The sequence below is a fragment of the Diabrotica virgifera genome, chromosome 6 (genome assembly GCF_917563875.1).
Source record: "Diabrotica virgifera virgifera chromosome 6, PGI_DIABVI_V3a".
In the NCBI taxonomy this organism is placed as follows: Eukaryota; Metazoa; Arthropoda; class Insecta; order Coleoptera; family Chrysomelidae; genus Diabrotica; species Diabrotica virgifera.
Window position 1 is genome coordinate 55,926,686 of NC_065448.1, and position 27,856 is coordinate 55,954,541.

Below are 27,856 nucleotides of genomic sequence, written 5' to 3' on the forward strand. Positions count from 1 at the left end.
TTCTGAAAACAGTAAAATGTATTTTGAATTAAATAAATGATATACATTCTTCTTCTTGTCTAAATTAATTTAATTAAAAAGAAATATGGCCACCCTGTATAAATAATTATATTAATGTTTATATTAGTGAATAGAGAATTGAATTCTTTTTCAAATGAGCTATCACACGACCCCTATTCCTATTTAAAAAAATCATCGATTGCGTCATCACACCCAGATGGATGACGTCACTAGTGTGATATATATGCCAAAAAATTATAATTTAAAAATAAAAATCGAGCTGATTCGTAATTTATCTCCAGAGTCTCCCATTCTCGAGAAAATGAATTTATTCCAACTCAAACGTCCTCACTGTACCTATAACTTCAATGGCTTATATCTTACAACTATGATTTTTTGGAGCTACGCGTCCATGGAGTCTTTTGTTCTACACATCAAGGACTACCAGAATCCAAAATTTCAGAGCATTTGACAGAGGGCCATTTCCCATAATGTTTCTGCGAGGTCTTTTTCTAATAAATTTGGGAATCGCCAAAACTTGGCCAGACTTTACGGGTTCCTGAAGTAACTAAAGGTATGGTTGGTCTTTGTCATGTTGAAAAAAACTGTCACAATAAATGGGAAAGATACAACAAACACCAACTGAGACGACGGATCCTTCAGAAGATTCCATAAAGATACATTATTAACATCGAAAAACGTGTGATGAACTCATACACTTGTATAAAGTAGAGTAATGTATAAAACAACGTTTATATTGGTATAGTTTAAAAAATTAATTCCCGTCGTTTATAAAATCATAAAATTGTTTCCAACATTTTCGTGATGTCTCAGAAAGGCAGAATATAAAAAATATAAACGGGAGGAAAAGCAATATAAATCTAGTATATAAATAAAGTTGAAGTTACAAAAACATAGGTAGGGCTTATAATACCGGAATTCCGGGATCCCAGACGATTTTTGTCCGGTATTCGATACAAAAATACCGGTATTTCAGTATTAGCTTAATTTATAAAAAGTGAATTGATGCACAATAAACTTTCTTCTAAGATATTTTTTGGTATTACAAGAAATTATTTTTGAAGATAAACAACCAATATCATTGTGAAAAATATATTGTTTAAACACGTTTATTAAGTTGTGCTCATTACGAGGCGCTAAGCCTTACTCCGATCAATGTATCGTACCCATGTATCCAATACTTTTAAATACTGTCGGCAAACGTACAACAAACACTGAGTAAATACGAAGGGGGACGACAACAATAGATACTAGGCGAGGATACAATCCATTCCTCTCCGTAGTAAGCAAACCCTTTTTTCTATTTGCACATTTTTTGTGCTATTCCTACTCTCTATCTATCTATTCCTACTCTCTATGTAATGTTATAAACAACATTTACTCATTTCAAAACAAAATTTAATAGGTTTCATATATTATTTAATAACAAGTCGATATAACAACTGAGGATAGTATAAATATAACGTGTATATTTTTTATTCATAATACCGGTTTTAATACCGGGATCCCGGTATTTGAAATTTGAAATACCAAATACCGGTACTGAGATTTTGGCTCGGTATTGTAAGCCCTAAACATAGGCAGCTCCAATTAATACACTCTAATAAAAATAAGACTGACAATTTAAAAAAAAGCCATAGGTAAATGTAACATATAACAAATATCTTCAGATAACAAACTAAAATCACATATAACTAAATATATTATTATACATGCATTACACACCTGTATGTTTTTCGGCAGACTTCAAAGTAAAGGCTTGCAGGCGACTTACAGAACTTCTTCCTTTCTTATTGGAAGCATACAATCCAATGTCAAATCCAGCTCCCGACTCCAAACCACCAACAATAAACAGTGGAGTTTTGGACGAAACGTTGCTCACCAATTTTCTTGTTGTTGTGTCAAATACTTCCATAATAAATTCTTGTTCAAGGCCGCCATCAAAACCCTTAATACATTCTACATTTAAAGAATCTGACGTTTGGTTCACTATACTACAATTGGAAAGTGCATCTGGTTTACCTGCAATGTGAAAAAATAGGACAATGAGTTTACAAATTATGTCTAGGTATTTATTTTAAAGTTTTCTAATATTTATATTTTTTATAAAACGATATAAAACTTGTTTTGTTTCTATGTAAAACCAAACTATTATACAGGGTGTCCCGAAAGGATTGGTCATAAATTATACCACACATTCTGGGGTCAAAAATAGTTCGATTGAACCTAACTTACCTTTGTACAAATATGCTCAGAAAAAAAGTTACAGGCCTTTGAAGTTACAAAATGAAAATCGACTTTTTTCAATATATCGAAAACTATTAGAGATTTTTTATTGAAAATGGACATGTATCATTCATATGACAGGAACATCTTAAAACAAAATTATAGTGAAGTTTGTCCACCCCATAAAAATTTTATGGGGGTTTTGTTCCCTTAAACCCCCCCAAACTTTTGTGTACGTTCCAATTAATTCATTTTTGTGGTACCATTAGTTAAACACAACGTTTATAAAACTTTTTTGTGTCTTAGTGTTTTTTGCATAAGCCAGATTTTATCGAGATGTGGCTTGTTTTTTAATATATTTACATAAAAATTTTATGGGCATTTTGTTACTTTAAACCCACCAAATGTTTGTGTACGTTCCAATTAAACTATTATTCTGGTACCATTTTAAACACAGTGTTTTTAAAAATTTTTTGCCTCTTAGTCTTTTTTTGACTAGTCACCTTTTGTCGAGACGTCGCTTCTTTTTCAAAATATACCTAAACATGTAAATTATAAATAAATTTTTAGATTATTAACTAACAGTTATCGTACTTAACCATATATACAAATATGTATTGGATTCGATAAATATTCCAAATATGTCGATAAACACTAGCTTATCGAAAAAGTACTAAGAGACAAAAAACTTTTAAAACATTGTGTTTAACTAACGGTTCCACAATAATAATTTAATTATAACGTACACAAAAGTTTGGGGGGGTTTAAAGGAACAAAACCCCCATAAATTTTTTATGGGGTGCACAAATTTCACTTTAATTTTTTTTAAGATGTTGCTGCCATAAGAATTCCACATGTCCATTTTTAATAAAAAATCTCTAAGAATTTTCGATATATGAAAAAAAATCGATTTTCATTTTGTAACTTCAAAGGGCTGTAACTTTTTTTGTGTGCACTATTGTATATAGGTAAGTGAGGTTCAATCAACCTATTTTTGACCCCAGAATCTGTGGTATAATTTATGACCAATCTTTTCGGGACACCCTGTATATTTTTACTACTGTAAAGAAAGTCCTTGTGCGACATAGGGAGTTGTTCTATGAAATGGAGTTTTGGGACCTTAAATAAGAAAACTACTGACCTAATAGAAGCATTTCAGATGTGAACAAGCATTGGACAAAGGCGTATTTACCAAAACAACAAAACGGAACTCAGAATAGATGGACAACTTACAGAACATATAGACAGGTAGTGGAATATGGCAGGGAGACTCATTGAGCCAGACGCGGATACAGAATCGGGTCAATGGGGCCTTAGACCCCCTATTGTATTTAGTCTATAAATACTATTTTTTACAGTTCTACAATAATTGACTTCAGCAAAGGACACATTACTGCTTTAAATTTTCATTTTGTGCAACTATTTTACGCAGAATGTTTGATTTGAATTATTAATTTATGCAACAATATGTTTTGCACATATACGTCTCTCTACAAGTTAAACTAGAACTGCATATTAGTTAATAAATTCATTATAGAAACAACACTTACTGATATGGCAATATAGTCCAGAAAGCCACTGCGCATCCGCTAGGAAAAATATTCTAATTCAGATTTTTTGCACAATCTTACTCAAAAAGGACTCCTTTTAACAAATTTTCATGTTGCCAGGACCAAAAGGTGGTCAAAAATTTTTTAAACGTTTTTTTTTGTTTTTTCCTAAAATTATTTTTTTTGCATGGAAAAAAGTTTTTTTTAGGTTTTTTGGATAATTCCAAACAGAAAAGGTCTTTAGTAACTTTTCTCTAAAAATGATAGTTTTTGACATATAAGCGATTAAAAATTGAAAAATTGCGAAATCGGCCATTTTTAACCCTCAAAAACTATGTGAAAAACTGAAAATTTGAATGTTGCCAAGGTAGGTAGATATTCTTTAAACATCGATTGATGAAATCCCGAAGAGTTTTTTGCAATACAATATTCAAAACTCCTATTTTTTTTTAATTGCTAATCAAGCGTGCTCGACACTATTTTCCACCGACAGTATGGTGCAAATGAAAGGAATAAATTCGTTATTTCGTAAACCAGCGACTTTAAGGAGAAATCCCGAAACAGGTCGATTTTTATTTTTAAGTTATGATATTGTGACATATATGGTATACTAGTGACGTCATCCGTCTGGGCGTGATGACGTAATCGATGATTTTTTTAAATGAGAATAGGGATCGTGTGGTAGCTCATTTGAAAGGTTCTTCAATTCTCTATTCAGTAATGTAAACATTTACATAATTATTTATACAGGGTGTCCTTCTACTTCTTTTTTTGTCACATAATTTAATTTAATAAAAATTTTTTGGACACCCTGTATAAATAATTCTGTAAATGTTTATATTATTGAATAGAGAATTGAACCTTTCAAATGAGCTAGCACACGACCCCTATTCTCATTTAAAAAAATCATCGATTACGTCATCACGTCCAGATGGATGACGTCACTAGTATATCATATATGCCACAATATCATAACTTAAAAATAAAAATCGACCTGTTTCGGGATTTTTCCTTAAAGTCGCCGGTTTACGAAATAACGAATTTATTCCTTTCATTTGCACCATACTGTCGGTGGAAAATAGTGTCGCGCACGCTTGATTAGCAATTAAAAAAAATAGGAGTTTTGAATATTGTATTGCAAAAAACTCTTCGGGATTTCATCAATCGATGTTTAAAGAATATCTACCTACCTTGGCAACATTCAAATTTTCAGGTTTTCACATAGTTTTTGAGGACCAAAAATGGCCGATTTCGCAATTTTTCAATTTTTATTCGCTTATATGTCAAAAACTATCATTTTTAGAGAAAAGTCACCAAAGACCTTTTCTGTTTGGAATGATCCAAAAAACCTAAAAAAACTTTTTTCCATGCAAAAAAAATAATTTTAGGAAAAAAACAAAAAAAAAAACGTTTAAAAAATTTTTGACCACCTTTTGATCCTGGCAACATGCAAATTTGTTAAAAGGAGTCCTTTTTGAGTAAGATTGTGCAAAAAATACGAATTAGAATATTTTCCCTAGCGGATGTGCAGTGGCTTTCTGGACTAATACCTAACAATAATAATATGAATGTCAAATATATCGAAAATATCGCCAAGTACGGAGATTTGGAAGTACCCAGACAATCCTCCTTATTCTCTCTACTACTGGAGTCATTCCGAAGAACCTTCTAGAAAACATAAAATAGTTGGGTCGGAATGGACATTTCTATAGACTATAGACCATGCTGAAAGCTGTACCACTTTCAACGTCCACATATACACGAAAATTTTTAAGAGATACTCCAGCAGAACAAATCACCTCGACTTGGTCTTGAGAAGGGCTCGATAGCACGGAGAGAGCTTTAAAAGAGCTCCATCCTATTGCTACTGTAAGTGTCTAGGATGAGTGAATTCTCTCTCATCATATCAATTTTAAATTTGTTTGCGGTGCTTCTGAATAACTCGTTCGATGATAATCCAAACCATTGGCGTAAGTTATGAAGCCATGAGCGTCTTCTTCTTCCGGGTCCCCTTTGCTCTCAATTTTACCTTGTATTATCAGTTACAGTATACGATATTTATCATGTCGCATAATATGACCGAGGTATTCAAGTTTCCGTTTCTTGATTGTGAAAGAGATTTCTTTTTGTTTTCCTATTCGGCGCAATACTTCTACGTTGGTGGTATGGGTCGTACAAGATATTTTGAGGATACGTCGGTACACCCACATTTCGAATGCCTCTAGCTGTTTCATTATTGTTTCCGTTACTGTCCAGGCCTCTACGCGATACAGCAAGACTGGAAATACAAAGCATTTTAGCAACCGTATTTTTACTATATTTGAGAGATATGTCGCAATGGATAAATATATTTCTCATATACAGTATGTCAGCTACATATTGTAGTGAACTATTGCTTAGTTAAAGAAACCTTAAGGCAAGGGAAACTATTGTTTATATTAAGGTGTCTAATTAATAACAAATGGTTTTGTAATCCCTTTGTTAGTGCCTAATTTTCAGCTTCAGCCATATAATGCCATACTTTGAATGCATTTTTTATTTGTCATTCGGTGAAATCCTTTAGACAGGTATTTCCTTTGGTTCCGTACATCTGTATAAATTTCTCAACAGATTATAATATTGTGTATAATGAAGTTAAACTATTCGAAATGTCCATAGAAAGTTTTCATAAAATCATTAAATGGCTATGCTGTGCTTTAATCGCCGTTATGTATTTTTAACTCGATTTAGTTTTTGATTGATATCCCTGGTTTAAGCTGATAATTTCTGACACATATCCAATTGATAGCCGCTGAAACCTGGTGCAAAATATAATTTGGTTTTTATTGCTTAAATTACGGTGCGGCAGACGTGTTCTGTCGCTCTGTTTTCATTGGCGTAATTTTATTTTGACGCGCTCGGTTACAATATTTCTAATATAATGGATATTCGACATTTTCATCACATTTTCACATCCGATGACATTTATTCATATATAAAATACGTTCTGGGAAAAAGTACCTATCCGTGAGTTCTGTCAGATTCAAACGCAGCAGCAGAAATAATGGCGGTGGAATCGAAAATAATTTGTTCCGGATATCGGCACTGCTACACCATATCAATGCTTTTATTTTATTTTATGCATTTTTAATTATTATTTTTATAGGTTTCAACAATAAAATACCACTTAATATTAGCTACAGAATCCCGAAGAGGATAAGAACAAAAAAACAAGAAATATATAGATTTAAGGAAAAAAAGGAGAATTATTAACACTAACAAAACAAATAGTTAAAAGATGAAAGCAACCCTTTGAAAAACTATTAACATATATAAACCAAGATGACATTAATAAAGAATAAAATAATTAAAAGATAACAGAAAACTCAATAAAAAAGGAAGAACTAGAAGAAGCAATAAAGACGTAGAAACATGGTAAAGCTTCTGGAGTGGATACAATAATAATAATAATAATAATAATAATGTTTACTCTACATCGCGCTACAACAATAATAATAATGTTTACTCTACATCTACTCTACATCGCGCTATCTGCGCTGTAGATGACACAACACCGATCAAACTGAGGGAACCAGAAATGCGCATAAACCACCTTACTAAGGACGAAAAAGTGCGCGCCTGGATGGGTAAACCTCTGCACGGGCGACATCCCAATGAAGTCGGCCAAGATTATGTCGACAATATAGCGTCGAACTACTGGTTGACATCAGGAAAGATGTTCCCTGAGACGGAGGGTTCATTACTGGCCATTCAGGATCAGGTTATACCAACCAGAAATTACCTGAAATATATCATCAAAGACCCTCAGGTTCAAAACGACAGATGCCGATATGGATGTCAAGCCCAAGAAACCATCCAACATCTTACAGGGGGCTGCCAGGCATTTGCTGCAACTGAATACAAGGAACGGCATGACGCAGTGGGAAAAATCCTTCATCAAGAGATAGCTATCAAGCTGGGACTTCTCCAAACAGAGCATCTCCCGTATTATCAATACGTCCCTGAGAGTATGCTTGAGGATGGCAACTACAAGCTATACTGGGACCGCACTGTGCTCACAGACCAAACAGTGGCACATAATAGACCAGATCTCGTACTAGTTAATAAATTAACAAGACAAACAACACTAATTGATGTGGCGATACCTAACAACAATAATCTACGTAGTAAATTTACTGAAAAGATCGCCAAGTACAGAGATCTAGAAATTCAAATACGGAGGCAATGGAGAATGCAAAGTACCCAGACGATACCGATTATTATGTCTACTACTGGAGTCATTCCGAAGACCCTCCTCGAAAGCATAAAAAAGCTGGGTCTGAATGAACATCTTTATAAGACCATGCAGAAAGCTGCACTACTCGCGACGGCCAGATGCGTACGAACATTTCTGGAAGATACACCTGCATTCCAAGTCACCTAGGGCTCGATAACACGGAAAGAGTCCCACCAGAGCTCAATCCTTTTGATACCGTAGGTATCTGGGATGAGTAAATTTTCCCCTTAGAGGGAGTGTGAGCCGTATGGCTAAATCTGGATAATGTTTATTAATTTCACAGTACAAGAATTAAATACATACATTTTAACTTTATATTCTACGTTTTACATTATTACATTCTACATTTTAACTTTACATGTTAATCCTGGAAAATAAAGAAATATTTACTCACTACCCGTTAAAACCTATTGGTCGAACACGGGGATAGTGTGTGACAATGTTTAGCTATTGAATATAGTATGTGTATACTAAATGCCAAGGTACAAACATTCTATTATCTTACATGTATTTATTTATTTTCTTTTATTTTTTTTTATATTATAAATAAAGGAACTGGGTAAATTTAACAAACCACTGTATTGCAAACATTCTTTTTTTTTATCATTTTTTTTATTTTTTTTAAATTTCATTCACTTGTTAAGTCAATCAAATAACTTATGTACACTATTAACACTAATATACAATAATACTAATATATAATTATATACACTATGTAACCTGTCATGAGAACGGGCCCTTAGCTCATTCCCCATATCTTCCACTATTTTTGAAAAAACTCACAATAAAAACAGAAATTATAAAAAACATGGGAAAAAATTGAGAACAAGTATGACTAAAAATAATGAACAAAGTATGGGAAAATGACAATATTTCGGAAGATTGGAAAGTGTAATTAATACCCACATTCAAAAAAGGAGACGGGAGAGAATTTCGAAGCTAGGATAAATAATCCCGGACAAAAAATCCCCGCAAATTATCCCTGGACAACAAATCCCCGGACAAAAAATCCCAGGACAAATAATCCCCGGACAAAAAATCCCCACAAAAAATCCCGGACAAATAATCCCCACAAATTTTTTGGACAAAATATCCCCACAAAATATCCCGGAGAAAAAATCCCCAAGAAATATTTGCTACCGAATAGTTCTTTAAAAGTTTTCCCGAAATTTTATCAAATCTCGAATTCCAATTCGATGCTGAAATCTTCAAATTTTACATGACATAAGAATGTGAGTTTTTTCAAAAATCGTGGAAGATATGGGAAATGAGCTAAGGGCCCGTTCTCATGACAGTCGCTTATCGCACGTTTTGATAACGCGCGATTACAACTACATACATACATTTTACTTGAGACCGTTCACATACCAGCGCGCGATTTAATGACCTAGAACGTGCGTTAGCATGTAAACGGCCTTCAATAAAATGTATGTAGTTGTAACCGCGCGTTATCAAAACGCGCGTTAAGCGCCTGTCATGAGAACGGGCCCTTAGCTCATTCCCCATATCTTCCACGATTTTTGAAAAAACTCACATTCTTATGTCATGCAAAATTTGAAGTTTTCAGCATGGAATTGGAATTCGAAATTTGGTAAAAGGACCCCGCACAAACCTTATGGAAAATAGGTCCCAGTGGATGTCGTTCATATTTTGGAAAAATACTCTTTGAAGCTTTCTGATAAAAAGTTCTCATGGGCACAACTCAATCGTATGAAGGATTTTCAAGATATAGAGGCCCAAACTCGGGAAATTATAAGATTTACGGGGTATTCCAATTCCGTGAGTTACTGCTTATTTGGCAACATGTTGAAGTTTGGATCAAGGAAAAGTACTAGTAGTCTAGGATTTTTTCCTGGCTATCCAATGGGGACCTTTACTTTGACCTTGACCTTCAACGGACGTCATCTTTTAGAGTTTCGAGGGTTTTAGGCATTCAATTGATATAAACAGATTACTCATGGGTTTTTGGGATCGCAAAACACGAATATGCCATCAGAATTAACCTCCGGATGACGTGGTGGCCAGTGTCACTGCAAGAGACGTCATCTTCTAGAGTTTCGATGGTTTTCGGCATTTAATTGATGCAAATGAATTACTGGAGGGTTTTTTGAGGTCGCTAAACACGAATATGCCACCAGAACCGACTCCCGGAGCACCTGGTTTCCAAGGTCAATGAAAGGGGCTCCTGGAGTTTCAAGGGTCTTTAGTACTACATTGATGCAAACGGATTACTCACAGGTTTTTGGGGCTGCTGAACGTGAATTCTATATCATATCCGATCCACGGAGCACCTGGTGCCTAAGACAGGTCTTCTTCTGAGTTTCGACAGGTTTCGGTATTAAATTGATGCAGATGTGTATTACTCATTAGTTTTTGGGGCTGCTAAACACAAATACGCCATCAGAACAGAGACCGGAGTACCTGGTGCCTAAGGCACGTCATCTTCTGGGGTTCCGAGAGTTTTCGGTACTAAATTGATGCAAGCGGATTACTCTTGTGTTTTGGGGTTGCTGAACACGAATATGACTTAGATAAAAGACTCTGCAGCATCTAGAAGTATCTGGAGTATCTAGTGGCTACGATGAATACCACTATCAAAATGGAATGTAGTAAATCGATATTAAAATAAATGAAGGAAAAACATTGTCAGATATAAATTGAGTTTATATTTTTTATAAATAATTAAAACAATAATTGAGTACTTAAGTTACTCACTTAGTGAGTATACACACCAAAGAATAATCCAAAAGAGCAACCCCAAAAACCTAAGAGTAATCCATTTGATTCTTCCGAAACTCCAGAAGATAACCTGTCTTAGGCCCTAGGTGCTCCTGTATCTGTGCTGATCATGTATCCATGTTCAGCAGCCCCAAAAACCTATAACTAATCCGTTTGCATTAATGTAGCACCAAAAACCCTCGAAACTCCAGGAGCCCCTTTCATTGACCTTGGAAATAAGGTGCTCCGGGAGTCGGTGCTGGTGGCACATTCGTGTATAGCGACCTCAAAAAACCCACCAGTAATTTATTTGCATCAATTAAATGCCGAAAACTATCGAAACTCTAGAAGGTTACGTAACTTGCAGAGGCCCTGGCCACCACGTCATCCGGAGGGCACTTCTGATGGCCTATTCTTGATTAGCGATCCCAAAAACCCATGAGTAATCTATTTATATCAATTGAATGCCGAAAACCCTCGAAACTCTAGAAGATGACGTCCGTGGAAGGTCAAGGTCAAAGTACAGGTCACCATTTAATAGCCAGGAAAAAATCCTAGACTACTAGTACTTTTCCTTGATCCAAACTTCTATATGTTGCCAAATAACCAGTAACTCACGGAATTGGAATACCCCGTAAATCTTATAATTTCCCGAGTTTGGGCCTCTATATCTTGAAAATCCTTCATACGATTGAGTTGTGCCCATAAGAACTTTTTATCAGGATGCTTCAAAGAGTATTTTCCCAAAGTATGAACGAAATCCACTGGGACCTATTTTCCATAAGGTTTGTACGGGGTCCTTTCGGGAAAACTTTTAGAGAACTATTCAGCAGCAAATATTTCTTGGGGATTTTTTGTCCGGGATTTTTTGTGGGGATTTTTTGTCAAAAAAATTTGTGGGGATTACTTGTCCGGGGATTATTTGTCCGGGCATTTTTTGTCCGGGAATTTCTTGTCCAGGGACAATTTGTGGGGATTTTTTGTACGGGATTATTTGTCCGGGAATTATTTGTCTGAATCCCTACAAAAATATACAACGGAAACAACAATGCCTTCAGATACGTTTACAATAAATGGAAGTTTAACACAGGGAGGAGGGAGGAGCATTAGTCCAACGCTATATCTAATATATATGGACGATATTATTAAGAAATACACAACAAGTAGTAAAAAATTGAATGTAGGGTATAGAAATCTACAAAAAGTAGAAGTCTCAGAAGGAGCATTTGCTGACGATCTGGTGATAATTACAAAAAATGAAACTTCAGAACAACTTAGCAATATGGGGGGAAACCAGAGATCTTAATATAGAAATTGAAGGAACAAAAATAGAACAAGCTAAAGCTTTTACATATTTACGAGTAATATCCATGTGGTGAGACCGCTCCCGTCTGAAAAAAATTTCTGATTCGGTTTCTTTGTGGATTCCTATTCAAAAATGTCCCCTTTAAATGAATCTGAAGGGTGCCGGGCGGAATTTTTGGGCAGAAATTGTTTAAACAATTGTTTTAAACAAATAAAAAAGATCATGTTTTTTTGCTCTAGACTCTAGAACAGTGGTTCCCAACCTTTTTCAGCCTACCGCCCATTTTTCAAAAAACAAAATACTTAACGCCCCCCTCAAAAAACTCTTCCATTCTTAAAATTAGTAACACACTTTCATTCACAATTGTTTTACCTTTTTTGGGTCAAAGGCTACCTTAAATATGATTCGACGGCCCCTTAACTAATCCAGCAACAACAAATTAAAAAAAAAATGTTTTATTCAAAAATACAGTATTCATGTATTGATCAAACTTTAACTTAAATACATATCATAAAAAACAATATAATAATAACATAACATTTTTAATGAGAAGGCTGAGCTTGATGTAATGATAGTAATCTGTCAATATTTGGTTCCATACTTGTCATCAGCAATCTTAAATCACCGCGCTCCACTATGGACAGTCTATTTCTCTTCTTTGTTAATAAATTGCTGACTATGCTAAATCCTCTTTCGGCTAAATACGATGAAGGAAAGGCAATGAAAAACTTCTTTGATGCAGCCCATAAAGCTGGATATAATACTGAAATTTGACATTGCAGCCAAAATTCTTGATATCCATTTTTAAATTTCACTTTTAACTCTTCATTTGTTGACAATTCTATCAATTCCTCCTGTAGTGATAATTCTGCTGTTTCTAAACTTGAGAACGGTTCTAGCACCCAATCTGGAATAATCAGACCAAAGATATCCTGAAATCTATTCCTAAAATCTTCTTGAAGTGCTTCCAAGTGCTGGCAATATACCAGAATGTCTTCATCATTTGTCTCCACAGAGGAAAGATTTTGAAACTGATGAAATTGTCTCCGACCCAAATTTTGCCTATACAAATTAAGTTTTGACACGAACGAGGAAATAATTCCTTTTGCTTTGATAAAATTCAAATTATCACCTTGTAGCTGTAGGTTTGTTTCATTAAATTTATCGTATAAATCAGTTAAATAAGCAATATCGCTCTTAAATTTTAATAAATTGTCTCTCAAAGAATCATCTTTGCTTTCAAAAAACTCTAAAACTGAGTCAAAGAGATCATAAAATCTTTTTAGACAGGTACCCTTCGAAAGCCATCGAACTTCTGTGTGCAACAATAAACGATTAAAATTCTCGTCGTTTTCATCACACAGTTTTCTAAACAATCTATCATTGAGAGCACTGCTTCTGATCTTGTTAACTGCAGTAATTACATATTGTAGTGAACAATGAAGGCGATCACTAAGATTTTTTGCAACTAAATGCTGTCTGTGAATTACACAATGCACGGCGAGTATATTTGGTACCGCTTTTTTCAAATATGCTATCAGTCGGCGGTGTTGTCCAACCATTGCCGGAGCACCATCTGTAGCAACAGTTATGACATTTTCCAGAGGTATACCTTTATCTGTAAAATAGTGTTCCAGAACATCAAATATCGATTTGCCTTTAGTATCTGTTTCCAGTGTTCTTACAAATAACAGTTCTTGACAGATTTTTTCACTTTTTATGAAGCGAACGTACGCAAGAAGTAAAGACTCATTGTTTGGCAGAGTTGATTCATCAAGCTGTAAAGAAAACTCAGTAGTCTTTAAATAATCAGTTAGAGAACGCTCCACATCCTCAGACATTTCGTCAATTCGTCTCTGTACCGTATTATTGCTTAATGGAATTTTTTTAATAATATCAGATGCCGGCTGGTGCAGTACAGTCCGCAAAACTTCACTTACAGCTGGCAGTATTAATTCTTCGCCAATAGTATGGGGTTTTCCTGATTTAGCTATAAGTCAGGAAATGTTATAAGAAGCACGTAGCCCATCATCGTCTTGCTTTGATGCTGCTGAAAAGATACTAGCTAAAGTTGGACGTTTGAAATGTTGTTTTTTGAGCATTTCAAAATATGATAAATTTCTGTCTTTTCTGTCGGGATGTATTTTGGTCAAATGTTCTTGTAATCGTGAAGGTTTCATGGCTTCATTTGAGAAAACTCTCTGGCAAATTAAACACATTGGTAATGGCTTATTAGAAGGCGACTGAATAAAACCATACTTCAAATATTCGACATTGTATTGTCTGCACTTTTTCTTTGGATCGGACATACTGTAGGTATATCTGTAAAAATAAATATGCTGTAGCCACCGCTTTGATAATTTTAAATAATAAACTTTTAAATATTTTTTTAGTTAGCAAAATCAATATTTCAGAGTGGCGGAATATCCAAGCAAGTAGTCGAGAAATTTAAAACATGCCACAAGTAAATAAATATACACTGAGAGAAGAATTTGAGGAAAAATTACAAAACAACTTATTAAAAATTACCATACTGTACACATATTATAAAAATAACTTTATATTCAGTAAATAGTTTATTTTTGGCAGTCTATGATCAGATTACTATTCAGTATAGTAAATTTTATTAAAATTTTTTGTACTTTTTCCCCAATTCTTCTCTCAGTGTAGGTAGGTCCTAATTAACTTTTTACTTTGATTCAGTTTGTGCAAGTTGGTACTTTTTGAATATTTTACAATAACTATACATATAAGGAAACAAATTTAGATTTATTACATTTTTACAAATACCTCGTAAATTACGATAGGGAAAAATAATAAAGAATTATAGTAAGCGATATAAATTCCACGTAGATATTTACCCTTGTGACAAATATGTATTACAATAAAATATATTTCTAATAAATGCACTGCAACTTTCTGCAAATAACACACAGAAAATTCACCACCCTGCTTTAGCGAAACAATCTCGAATGATTAAGTTATGCCTGACCATGCCGCTGCGCGAAGGAGGAGCCAAAATTCACTTAAAGCAGAAAGGTTCTACTGGAAGTGGAATTATACTAACCAAACTGAAACGTTCGACTGCAACGTCGAAATTGTTGCAGTGTTGGACTGAGTGATAAATAAAAAATTGCACGGTGCATAACCAAAATGCATTTTGTACATTTTGTTTATATTTTCGGATTCACCTTCTCTATTTCTGTGTGAGAAGCGAAAAGCAAAGTTGTTAGAAGCAAAGAAGCAATGAGTTACTTTAGGGGGGCGGCAGCTGTTCCTCAACGCCCCCCAAATTTTCCTTGGACCCAAAAAGCCCACTTATCTCTCTTCAACGCCCACCGGTGGGCGGTACCGCCCCCGTTGGGAACCACTGCTCTAGAACATATATTTTAAGATTTTTTGGGTCAATCTAAACAAGAAAGGTATCTTGTAATTTTTCTCATAAATTGATAGTTTTGGAGTTATAGGCGATTGAAAATCTGAAAAATGCGAAAATACGCATTTTCGAGGCTTAAAAACTCATATTTAAATTAGTATTTTTGAGATTGCCAGATACTTAGCTTGAAGACTGAACATTCAGCTTCAAGATTCTGAAGAGTGATCGCGTCTAACTTTAATTTATACCGTTGTTTTTTAATTGTTCACTATGAGTGTTTATCTGATTCTTTTGCCGGTGCGGCGCGCTCCATTTCAAAAATCTTCTATTTTCCTCCGAAAAATATTTTTTCTAGATTCTTTGTGATATTCTAAATAAAATAACTTTCTTGTCATTTTTCTCAAAAGTTAACAGTATTTAAGTTATAAGCGATTTAAATAACCTAAAAATGACAAAAAAAGGCATTTTCGGATTTTAAATCGCCTATAACTTTAAAAATATTAACTTTTGAGAAAAATGTCAAGAAACTTATTTTATTTAGAATGTCCCAAAGAATCTAGAAAAAATATTTTTCGGAATAAAATAGGAGATTTTTGAAACGGAGCGCGCCGCTCCGGCAAAAAGATCGGATAAACACGCATATTTAACAATTAAAAAACAACGGTATAAATTAAAGTTAGATGCGATAACTCTTCAGAATCTTGAAGCTGAATATTTATTCTTCAATTTAAGTTTCTGGCAACCTTAAAAATACTAATTTGAATATGAGTTTTTAAGCCTCAAAAATGCGTATTTTCGCATTTTTCAGATTTTAAATCGTCTATAACTCAAAAACTATCAATTTCTGAGAAAAATTATAGTTTAAGAGCTAGTGAACCCTCCGACTAACGGTCGTCCTGTAAGGCTAGAAATTTTTCTAGTGATAATTCATAGCACACCAAGGCTAAAAACCATGACCTGGCAGGCATCAGCGGTGCACGTGTATCTACCAGGTGAATCGAAAAGTGCAAATTTAGGGGGTAAAATAAACTTTCTCCTGTAAGGTTTAAATTTAAGTATGTATTTAAGTAAGTCATTTAGAAGAAATGTGTACAATGACAGGCGATTCTGAATAGCATAAGACCTTGCCAGGCGAGGGGAAAGATTAGGGGTTTTTCCTAAAATTATTCTTTTTGCATCGAACAATTTTTTTTAGGTTTTTGGATCATTCCAAACAGAAAACGTGAAAATTTTGAAAATTGCGAAATTGGCCATTTTTAACCCTAAATCGGACATTTATCTAAAAATTTCAATGTTGCCAAGGTACGTAGATATTCTTTATGATTGATGAAATTCCGAAGAGTTTTTTGCAATAAAATATCGAAAACCCCTTTGTTTTTTTAATTGTTAATCAAGCGGGCGCGACACTATAGTATAAGTGAGGACGTTTGAGTTTGCATAAATTCATTATCTCGAGAATGGGCAAATTTCAAGAGAAATCCTCAGACAGGTCGATTTTTATTTTTGAATTAGGACTTTTTGGCATATATATAATACTAGTGACGTCATCCATCTGGGCGTGATGACGTAATCGATGATTTTTTTATATAAGAGTAGGGGTTGTGTGACAGCTCATTTGAAAGGATATTTAATTCTCTATTCAGTAATATAAACATTAACATAATTATTTATACAGGGTGTACAAAAAATTTTTTCTTCTATTTGTCAAATTTAATCAAAGTTAATTTAATAAACTATCACTCAACCCCTACTCTCATTTAAAAAAATCATCGATTACGTCATGACGCTCATATGGATGACGTCACTAGTATTATATATATGCCAAAAAGTCCTAATTTAAAAATAAAAATCGACCTGTCTGAGGATTTCTCTTGAAATTTGCCCATTCTCGAGATAATGAATTTATGCCAACTCAAACGTCCTCACGTATACTACAGTGTCGCGTCCGCTTGATTAGCAATTAAAAAACAAAGGGGTTTCCGATATCGTATTGCAAAAAACTCTTTGGGATTTCATCAATCAGTGTTTAAAGAATATCTACCTACCTTGGCAACTTTGAAATTTTTAGATAAATGTCCGATTTAGGGTTAAAAATGGCCGATTTCGCAATTTTCAAAATTTTCAATCGCTTATATAACAAAAACTATTAACTTAAGAGAAAAATCACTAAAGACCTTTTCTGTTTGGAATGATCCAAAAACCTAAAAAAAATTGTTCGATGCAAAAAGAATAATTTTAGGAAAAACCCCTAATCTTTCCCCTCGCCTGGCAAGGTCTTATGCTATTCAGAATCGCCTGTCATTGTACACATTTCTTCTAAATGACTTACTTAAATACATACTTAAATTTAAACCTTACAGGAGAAAGTTTATTTTACCCCCTAAATTTGCACTTTTCGATTCACCTGGTAGATACACGTGCACCGCTGATGGCTGCCAGGTCATGGTTTTTAGCCTTGGTGTGCTATGAATTATCACTAGAAAAATTGAAAAACACTGAGCTGGGTCCCTCCAACCAGCAAACATTATGAGAGGTTTGTGGGCGCAGTAATAAGCACTGCCAAGAAAACCATCCCTAGGGGGTATCGCAAAGAATATGTGCCTGGATGGACTGAAACATGTGAAGACTTATACACGAAGTTTCTCGAAAGTGGTGACCGAGAAATAGCCGATGAGCTGTTACACAACATCGATACAGCTAGACGCCAAAAATGGATAAAGACTGTCGAAAACCTTGACTTAAAAAAATCAAGCCGGCAGGCATGGTCCTTGTTGCGGAAAATTGGAGGAGCTAACCAGCTAGAATCCAGAGAGTCTAAAATGTCTCCTAACAAGGTTGCCTCCCATATAGTATCTCTATCCAGAGCTTCACGAGATCGAACACATACTACCAACGTGAAAAGAGACTTAAGGGCATTAAAACAAATGAACAGAACGAACTCCGAATATTCAGCAAGAATACTTATTTCTGAAATCACACATGCGCTGAAAGAAATAAAATCAGGTAAAGCACCTGGCTTTGATGGTATCCATCCAGAGTTCTTGATACACAGTGGTGCATACACGAAACAATGGCTTGCAATGTTCTTTAATGATATACTTCAGTCAGGTAACATTCCTTTCTCACTTAAGCGAACAAAGATAATTGCAATTCCGAAACCGGGCAAGTCAAACGATAAGCCAGAAAACTACCGCCCCATAGCTCTACTCAGAATGGTATATAAACTATTAGAAAAGCTTCTCCTCAACAGAATTAGTCACAGGATACTAGAAAATGTCCCCATTGAACAAGCTGGCTTCCGCCCTCATCGAAGCTGTACGGACCAAGTGCTGTCATTAAAAACTTTTATAGAAGCTAGTTTTCAAAAGAAACAAAAGACAGCAACAGTATTTATAGATCTAACAGCAGCATATGATACTGTTTGGAGACAGGGATTAATATATAAACTGGCCCGCATTATCCCCTGCAGAAAGATAATTAACCTCATTGACAACATGCTGACCAACAGAGCCTTCCAGGTTATAATGGGAAAGGAGACGAGTAGACAGATGAAACTTAACAATGGTCTTCCACAGGGTTCTGTCCTTGCCCCTTCACTTTTCAGCCTCTATATTGCTGACATGCCTGAAACCGAATCTCCGAAGTTTGGATATGCTGACGACTGGACCCTTGCAACAAGCCACCAATCTTTAGAAACTACAGAAATCACTCTCACGAATGACTTATCCATTCTCAGCGAATACCTTAAGAAATGGAGACTACAGCCAAGTACTACAAAAACTGAAGTATCAGCTTTTCATCTAAACAACAAGTTGGCAAACAGAGAATTGCGAGTGTATTTTAATAACAAGCTGTTAAAACACAATAAATAGCCGAAATACCTTGGGGTTACTCTAGACAGAACGCTCACATTCAGAGAACACCTGACGAAAACAGCAGCAAAATTGAAAACACGCAACAATATAATACAGAAACTCTGCGGCACTACATGGGGGTCCACAGCATCAACATTAAGATCCTCTGCTCTTGGCCTGATATATCCGGTGGCAGAATACTGTGCTCCAGTGTGGCTAAATAGCAGGCATACCCACCTGGTCGACACCCAACTAAACCGTACTATGCGTATGATAACAGGCACAATTAAGCCCACCCCTACAATGTGGCTACCTACCCTTAGTAATATAGCACCACCCAACCTACGCCGCGAACATGCATTGGTTAAAGAATATAACAAAATAATGGACAGTCACCAGCTTCTAGTCCACAACGACATCCCCGATATTCTTGGAAACCGTCTCCGATCCAGGTTACCCCCTCTACAATCTGCTTAAGCGCTGCAGCAATCCAACTTTGACTTAAATACCCGATGGAGAGAAGATTGGGAAAGTAGGACAGATCCGCATTACCATAGTCTACCGGACATCATAGGGAAACCTGGCGAATTTGAACGTCCCCGTAAGATTTGGGCAGCCCTTAATCGAATTCGAACAAACTGTGGAAGATGCGCCGACTCCCTCCACAGATGGGGTACACTCCCCTCGCCTTCTTGTGACTGCGGCGCTGCAAGACAGACGATCAGTCACATTGTTCAGGACTGCCCACGCAGAGTATACACAGGCGACCCTATAGACTTTGTAATGGCAACCGAAGGGTCAATCGAATATATAAAAAAATTGGACATCTGTTTGTGATGCATTGTATAATGCATAAATCTAAATATATTCTGTGATATACTTAAGCCATACGCTAAATAAAAATAAACTAGAAAAATTTCTAGCCTTACAGGACGACCGTTAGTCGGAGGGTTCACTAGCTCTTAGACTATTACAAGATACCTTTCTTGTTCAGAATGACCCACAAAACCCAAAAATATATGCACCGGAGCAAAAAAACCTGATCTTTTGTATTTGTTTAAAAAAATTGTTTAAACAATTTCTGCCCAAAAATTCCGCCCGGCACCCTTCAGATTTGTTTAAAGGGGACATTTTTGAATAGGAATCTACAAAGAAACCGAAACAGAAATTTTTCCAGTCGGGAGCGGTCTCACCACATGGAATAATAGAAGAAACAGGATCTCTAGCAGCAGAAATCAATAGCAGAGTAAAAAACGCTACAACTGTATGCTTCTTTTCATGAGCAATTTTCAGTGCGTCACAAATGATAGAAAAAAAGGTAATTCCGTGATAATACACATTTATGACATTTATTCTAACATGACATTTTAGTTATATCTGACAGTTGTCACATTTTATTTGCAATTTGGCATAAAAACAAATCGATTGAGTTTATTGCATTTTTAAATGGTATTTTCTTTGATTTGTATAGTCTTATAAATTGTACAGTTTATATTCGTCGGTATATTATATAATTGGTAAATAATTTTTTTTCGATTATAGCGCCATCTATTGACAACTAGAAAAAATGTTATAAATGTCACCGACAAAATGTAATCACCGACGTGCGTTTTTTTCTGTCACATACAATTTAACGCGTTAGAAAGAAATCGAAAAACTGTAACGCACTGAAAGATCCTCATGAAAAAAAGCATACCACACAATGAACAAAAGATTTATATGCAGAAAAGAAATATTATAAAATACAGAAATGAAAGTTTTCAAAGCAGTATATAGATCTGTTCTACCTTTTGGCGGCGACTCATTGATAGTAGCGGAACGGCAAAGAGTAAAATACAGGCCATATAGATCAAGTTTTAAGAAGAGTTAACAGTGTTACCAAAATAGATAGAATAAGGAAAACGAATATAAGGATCGAACTGAAAATGAAATACACATTAAAGTTTATACAACAGAGGCAGTTTCTGTTAAACTATCGCCAATCGAGTTAATTTTATCTTCGTAACAAGCTTTGAACAAACACCCATATCTTGCAATGCTGTGAATAATTATTTTCTTCTGACTCGATCGAAAGCCTGCTTAAAATCAATAAAAACAACCATCGTGGGTTTACTGGATTCATGGTTTTCGGCTTGTATTTCTCTTAGCGTGAAAATTTGATCCATGGTGCTTCTACCTTTTCTGAACCCACACTGAGATTCCTTTCTCTGATGCTATTCTCAGTCGTTGCTGTTAATCTATTTGAAATATATATGGCTAGTATTTTATACGCTATGTTAAGCAGCGCTATGCCTCGATAGTTCTGACATTCTCCTTTACTTCCTTTGTTGTATATAGGGCATAATATTGCATCTGTCCATTCAGAAAGTATCACTTCTTCTTTCCATACCTTTTCAAGTAGTTTCTGTATTTTCTCTGCTAGCTGGTACCCTCCATATTTAATTATTTCCGCTGTTATGTGATCACTTCCTGGGCTCTTGTTCATCTTTAAATTTCCGATATCTTGAATCTCGCTTATGGCGGGTGGTGGAAAAACGTAACAGTAGGATAAATTCAATGGAGATGAAACACCTAAAAAGATAGTGGGAAAGACAAAATTGAATAAATTAAACAACGAGACTATTAAGAAATGGCCAACCAAAAACCAATAATGAATAAAATAGAAAAGAGGGGCAGCTGATGAGGATGCAACCCAATAGAATTACAAAAAAAGTCCACGAAACAAACAACATCCTAAAACGAAAAAGAGGAAGACCAACAAAAAAAAAGGCAATATTTTGAACTTTTTAGTTCACACATCACACATGCACCTGTACGCGCACATGTACCCGCGCACATGTACCTATGTGCGGCAGATTCGTGCAAATATTATAAGAATTATTGTGCATTTAATGGTAGAAGCATATAATTTGGACCACATATACTACACATATAAAGGTTCAAATTTAGATATAAGGCCATCTCAGTTTTTGTTCCTTTTACAAAAATGGCGGGCATTCAAAATGGCAACTATACATATATGACTAATAGCACGATAACTTTTGAACGAAAAGTCCGATTTCAGCAAAATTTGGCATCAAGGTTGTTTTTTTGATGAGTTAGATCGAGGTTTTGAACCGGAAGAATCGGTTTACCAGAAGTTGTGTTTTTACTGTTTTTTTTTTATATACAAATATGTTGTTTCCTTTTCAATTCTTTCACCTTGTATATATTAATTTTTCGAAAAGGTAATACCGCCATTGAAAAGAGTGTAAAAATATTTTTTAGGAAATATTTTGAACTTTTTAGTTATGTTATTTACCATTTAATAAATGCATAACGTATGTTCACATGTTCCTATGGGCGGCAGATTTATTTCGAATGCCCGCCATTTTTGTAAAAGACAAAATCTGAGATGGCCTCATATCTAAATTTAAATCTTTGTATATGTAGTATGCGTGGTCCAAATTATATGCTTTTACCATTAAATTTACAATAATTCTTATATTATTTGCACGAATCTGCCGCACATAGGTTCATAGGTACATGTGAAGATACGTTATGCATTTATTAAATGGTAATTAATATAACCAAAGAGTTCAAAATATTTCCTAAACAATAATTTTACGCTTTTTTTAACGCCGGTATTACCTTTTTGAAAAATTAATATATACAGGGTGAAAGAATTGAAAAAATAAACAACATATCTTTACATAAAAAATCAGGAAAAACACAACCTCTGGTAAACCGATTCTTTCGGTTCAACAGCTCAATCTTATACATCAGAAAAAAAGAAACTATATACCAAATTTTGTTGAAATCAGACTTTTAGTTTAAAAGTTATCGTGCTATTAGTGACATATGTATCGTCACCATTTTGAATGCCCGCCATTTTTGTAAAAGGCAAAATCTGAGGTGGTCTCCTATCTAAATTTGAATCTTTGTATGTGTAGTATATGTGGTCCAAATTATATTATGCTTCTACCAATTAATGCACAATAATTCTTATAATATTTACACGAATCTGCCGAACATAGGTACATGTGAAGTTAAGTTATGCATTTATTACCTGATAATTAACATTACTAAAAAGTTCAAAATATTTCCTAAAAAATATTTTTACGCTCTTTTCAACGCTGGTATTACCGTATTGAAAAGTTAATATATACAGGGTGAAAGAATTGAAAAAGAAACAACATATTTTTACATAAAAAATCAGGAAAACCACAACTTCTGGAAAACCGTTTCTTCCGGTTTAGGAACTCAATTTTATACATCAAAAAAGAACCCATATACCAAATTTGGTTTAAGTCGGACTTTTAGTTTAAAAGTTATCGTGCTATAAGTCACATATGTATCGTCGCCATTTTGAATGCCCGCCATTTTTGTAAGAGGTAAAATCTGAGATGGCCCCATATCTAATTTTGAACCTTTATATGTGTAGTATACGTGGTCCAAATTATATGCTTCTATCAATAAATGCACAATTCTTATAATATTTGCACGAATCTGCCGCACTAAAGTATAGGTAAGTAATGTCAGTATCAAAGTTTGCTAAAGAATCTTCACAATTTAGTACAACAAAAATATGAGTACCATGTGAAACTCTAGTAGTTCAGTTCAGGTTTATTTTAATTTATTTGCATTGTCTGATCCATTCATCAGTCACGATAGATACTACTGTTTTATTTGAACTTATTCCTTTTGGCACACATTGACAAACTCGTAACTGATGCTCCCATTACTCCTATATCTTCACTTGTTTTACAATATTAGGCACGAATAATACCTCTAATAACTTATTCACTATCAATACTTACCAGCCGGGTTAATATAAAATACACAGGGCTCCTTTTGCATTCCGATCTCGTTCTTACCCCAACACAACAGAGTGCCGTAATCTAATTCACTCACTGGTTTATAAGATGCTATGCTGCGCCCCTTTTCCGTCTGGATTTGGCTATAAGGAATGTCGATCATATCGGCAGAATTGTTAAATTTCCACACAAATTGAATATCGTTCGGATTACCTTCTAATTCGCAGACGATTCGAGCTATTTCGTGTCTAGCCACTCCGAATACCTTCGGCTGTCCAGGGCGACAGACAGGAATAACTAAAAACAGAGAATGTGTATAAATAAAAATGGTATTGAGGCAAGTTCAAAAATATTCTTCGAGAGTACCTACTATTAATTATTATTCAAAAAACTCATACAGAAGTAAAAACTTCAAGTGGTATACTGGTATAAAATCGTTTATTAAAAACTTGATAAAATGTCATCCAAAAGGATTGCAAAACGTTTTCGTTCTAATTCAGAACATCTTCGGTGCCAAGAATGAACTATTTTTTACATTAGATTAAAGCAAAAAGTTAAAATTGTGTCTTGTAATACGACAAAACCTGTGGAGAATACTTACATTCTGCTGAGTAATTCTAACTAGCACACCATTTAAAGTGGTAACCTCATAATATATGGATTACACAGTATATTTTAAGAAAATATGGTGACTATAAGTCGATGTTAATAGATTAAATTGAATACATGCTCAAAGGGCAACATGTTTCCCTGCTCGAGAATACTAGATTCTTGCCAGTTCAATGGGCACAGACCAACTGATAAAATAGGAAATGGACATTCAATATGACAAGCGTGACGTGACAAGACAGGATAAAGCCAATTTTTGGTTAAGAACTTCAAACAGTGTAGTTTTAATTTTGAATTTTAGTTAAAATGTAATGGTTGTTAATAAATGTCTGAAAATGCAATTAATTATGTAAATACTATAATCTATTGTAAAGTTTAAATCAGCAACTCTCTATTCCAGAAAAACTTATGGATTGTTGGATTTAAGGTGGGTACATTTCATGGTTAAATGTGTGACGTCATCGATTGTAAAATGATAAGATGAAAGTTTAATTAATTTAATTTAATGAAATATACTATATAGTAAATAATTAACAAACTGACGTGGAAGAATTGGAAGCTAAATAAAGCAAAAAATTCAAATTTGAAAAGTTTTTAAGAAATGTATTGTTGGTTGTCAAATTTCCAACCAATAGTATTTAAATTAAACTTTCAGTTTGGTATCTTAATTAAACTTTCATCTTCAATTTTACAATCGATGATTTCACACATTTAACCAAGAAATATACCCACCTTAAATCCAACAATCCATAAGTTTTTCTAGAATAGAGAGTTGCTAATTTAAAGTTTACAATAGATTCTAATATTTAAATAATTTAAATTGCATTTTCAGACATTTATTAACAACAATTACATTTTAACTAAAATCCAAAATTAAAACTACACGTTTTGAAGTTCTTAACCAAAAATTGGCTTTATTCTGTCTTGTCACGTCACGCTTGTCATATTGAATGTCCATTTCCTATTTTATCAGTTGGTCTGTGCCCATTGAACTGACAAGAACCTAGTATTTTCGAGCAGGGAAACAAGTTGCCCTTTGAGCATGTATTTAATTTAATCTACTAACATCGACTTGTAGTCACCATATTTTTTTAAAATATATTAGGTAAACCATATATTATGAGGTTATTACTTTAAATAGTGTGCTAGTTCCAATTACACAGCAGAATGTAAGTATTTAATCTAACGTGGAAATAGTTCATTTTAGGCACTGAAGATGTTCTGAATTAGAACGAAAACGTTTTGCAATCCTTTTGGATGACATTTTATCAAGTTTTTAATAAACGATTTTATACCAGTATAAAACTTGAAGTTTTTACTTCTGTATGAGTTTTTTAAACTATGGTAAACAGCCAACTATTGGGATTTTCCCATTGATTTTATATTAATTATTATTGCTTTATATTTTAGTATAAACATAATAATTTATATAACTATTTAGGAAAGCTTCTATGCAGATTTCCCGGAGACCAGAGTTAATTTTTGAACAATCTTAAAATAGTCCTCTCGTACAATTTCTAATCAAATTGTTAAATTTAAACAAATTGTAAAAAAGATCTTTGGATCTGAACTTTTCTCTAAAATGCATCGTTTTGGAATTACATATAAACAGTTTAAAGTCTGAAAAAGCGCGATTTTTGATTTATGTAGCCATTTTAAGGCTCAATAATTCAAAGAAAAATTAATATTATGAAGTTTAGCAATCGTCAAATTAAACTCCATTTTCTAAGATACTGAAGAGATTTTACCGAGTTTTCATCTCGTATCTTTTTTAATTTCGATATCTAACCTATTGAAAATGGCCTCAAAAACACATACAGGGTGGGGCATTAGTGTGACAAAGTCCAATTACTCTTTTGTCGTAAGAGATACGAAAAAAAGTTATTTGGATAAAAGGTGGGACACAGATAGGACCATAAGTTTAAAATATTTTCAAATATACAGGGCCATCCGTATTGACAGGTTGACAGAAAATTGTTTTTTTTTTAAATAAAATACCCTATATATTTCTGCATTTTTGGATTCTACTCGATGTTTTCTTTCCTAAAATATAAGATTTTGTAATGGCATACCAAGTAGTTTAAAAGATAATTACGTTTTTTGCTAATCTCGTAGCAATATTCACACCCTGTAGAATTGTACTGATTTTCTATAAGAAAATATATTTATGTTCAAACGATTTTTAATATAGTCTACTATTATTAAAGATTAATAGTATAGCGAAATTTTAGTGGTCGAAACTCGGAATCAATATTTTTTGAGTTTTCTTAAATATAACACCCTGTGTTTTAGTTTTGTAATGAAATGATATTTTATGGTACTTTTTCATTTTTTAAGCAATCCCTACACGTAAGTGCTTTAACTTGTGAGTTATTCGTGATTCTTTAAGCCAAACATTAACTGCAACAAAAGTGTTTTTAGGTGGCCGTGAAAATATTCAATCAAAAAAATTTCCCAACAAAAATATATATTAATCTAGAATGTATTAATATTGGATGAGATATCCAAATACATTCGTAGTTGAGATTGTTGGTGGGTAAATTATTAATAAAACAAACAATATTCTGCCTATTTGGCCATGACACAAAATTTGCTTTAACATTTGACATTATACTATATTTATAATGTAAGCGTTCCAGTTGCTTTGTTACCATTACTAATATGAATGTTTCTAATTAGCAACTGATTAAAATAGTTTTTGTGCTAGGAAAGTATAACAAAAATGAGCTAATAGCAATAAAAATTTATCATCAGCAATTCCCTGACAGACGACATCCAAGAAGAGAAACTTAGGATTACATTTAATTCCCTTTTTTTCATTTACAATAGTTTTTGTTTGATCAGATTTATCGTAATTCTAAGTATCCAGTCCTTTGAAACCGTTCTAGTATATTTTCAAAAGTTTCTTGTCTTGCTTGTCGTCTATCAGGGAATTGCTGATGAAAAATTCTTATTGCTAACAGCAACACAGTTTTGTTATACTCCACTAGCAAAAATAAAACATATTAATCAGTCCCTCTTTAGAAAAATTCATATTAGTAATAGTAACAAAGCAATTGGAACTATAAAAATTGTATAATGTCAAATTATTAAGCAAATTTTGTGTCATAGCCAACTAGGCAGA

The 27,856-nt window shown here is 34.0% G+C and overlaps 1 protein-coding gene across 1 annotated transcript in view; it reads right to left on the minus strand.

Moving 5' to 3' along the window:
* The window catches only part of LOC114343069 (uncharacterized), a 452,597-nt gene that overhangs the window by 101,778 nt on the left and 322,963 nt on the right, over positions 1–27,856 (minus strand). Inside the window, exons 6-7 of the mRNA XM_050652913.1 lie at positions 24,127–24,420; positions 1,747–2,043 (exon numbers count right to left, since the gene is read on the minus strand). Of these exons, the coding sequence (XP_050508870.1) occupies positions 1,747–2,043; positions 24,127–24,420 (591 nt within the window). The remainder of the gene's footprint in view (positions 1–1,746; positions 2,044–24,126; positions 24,421–27,856) is intronic.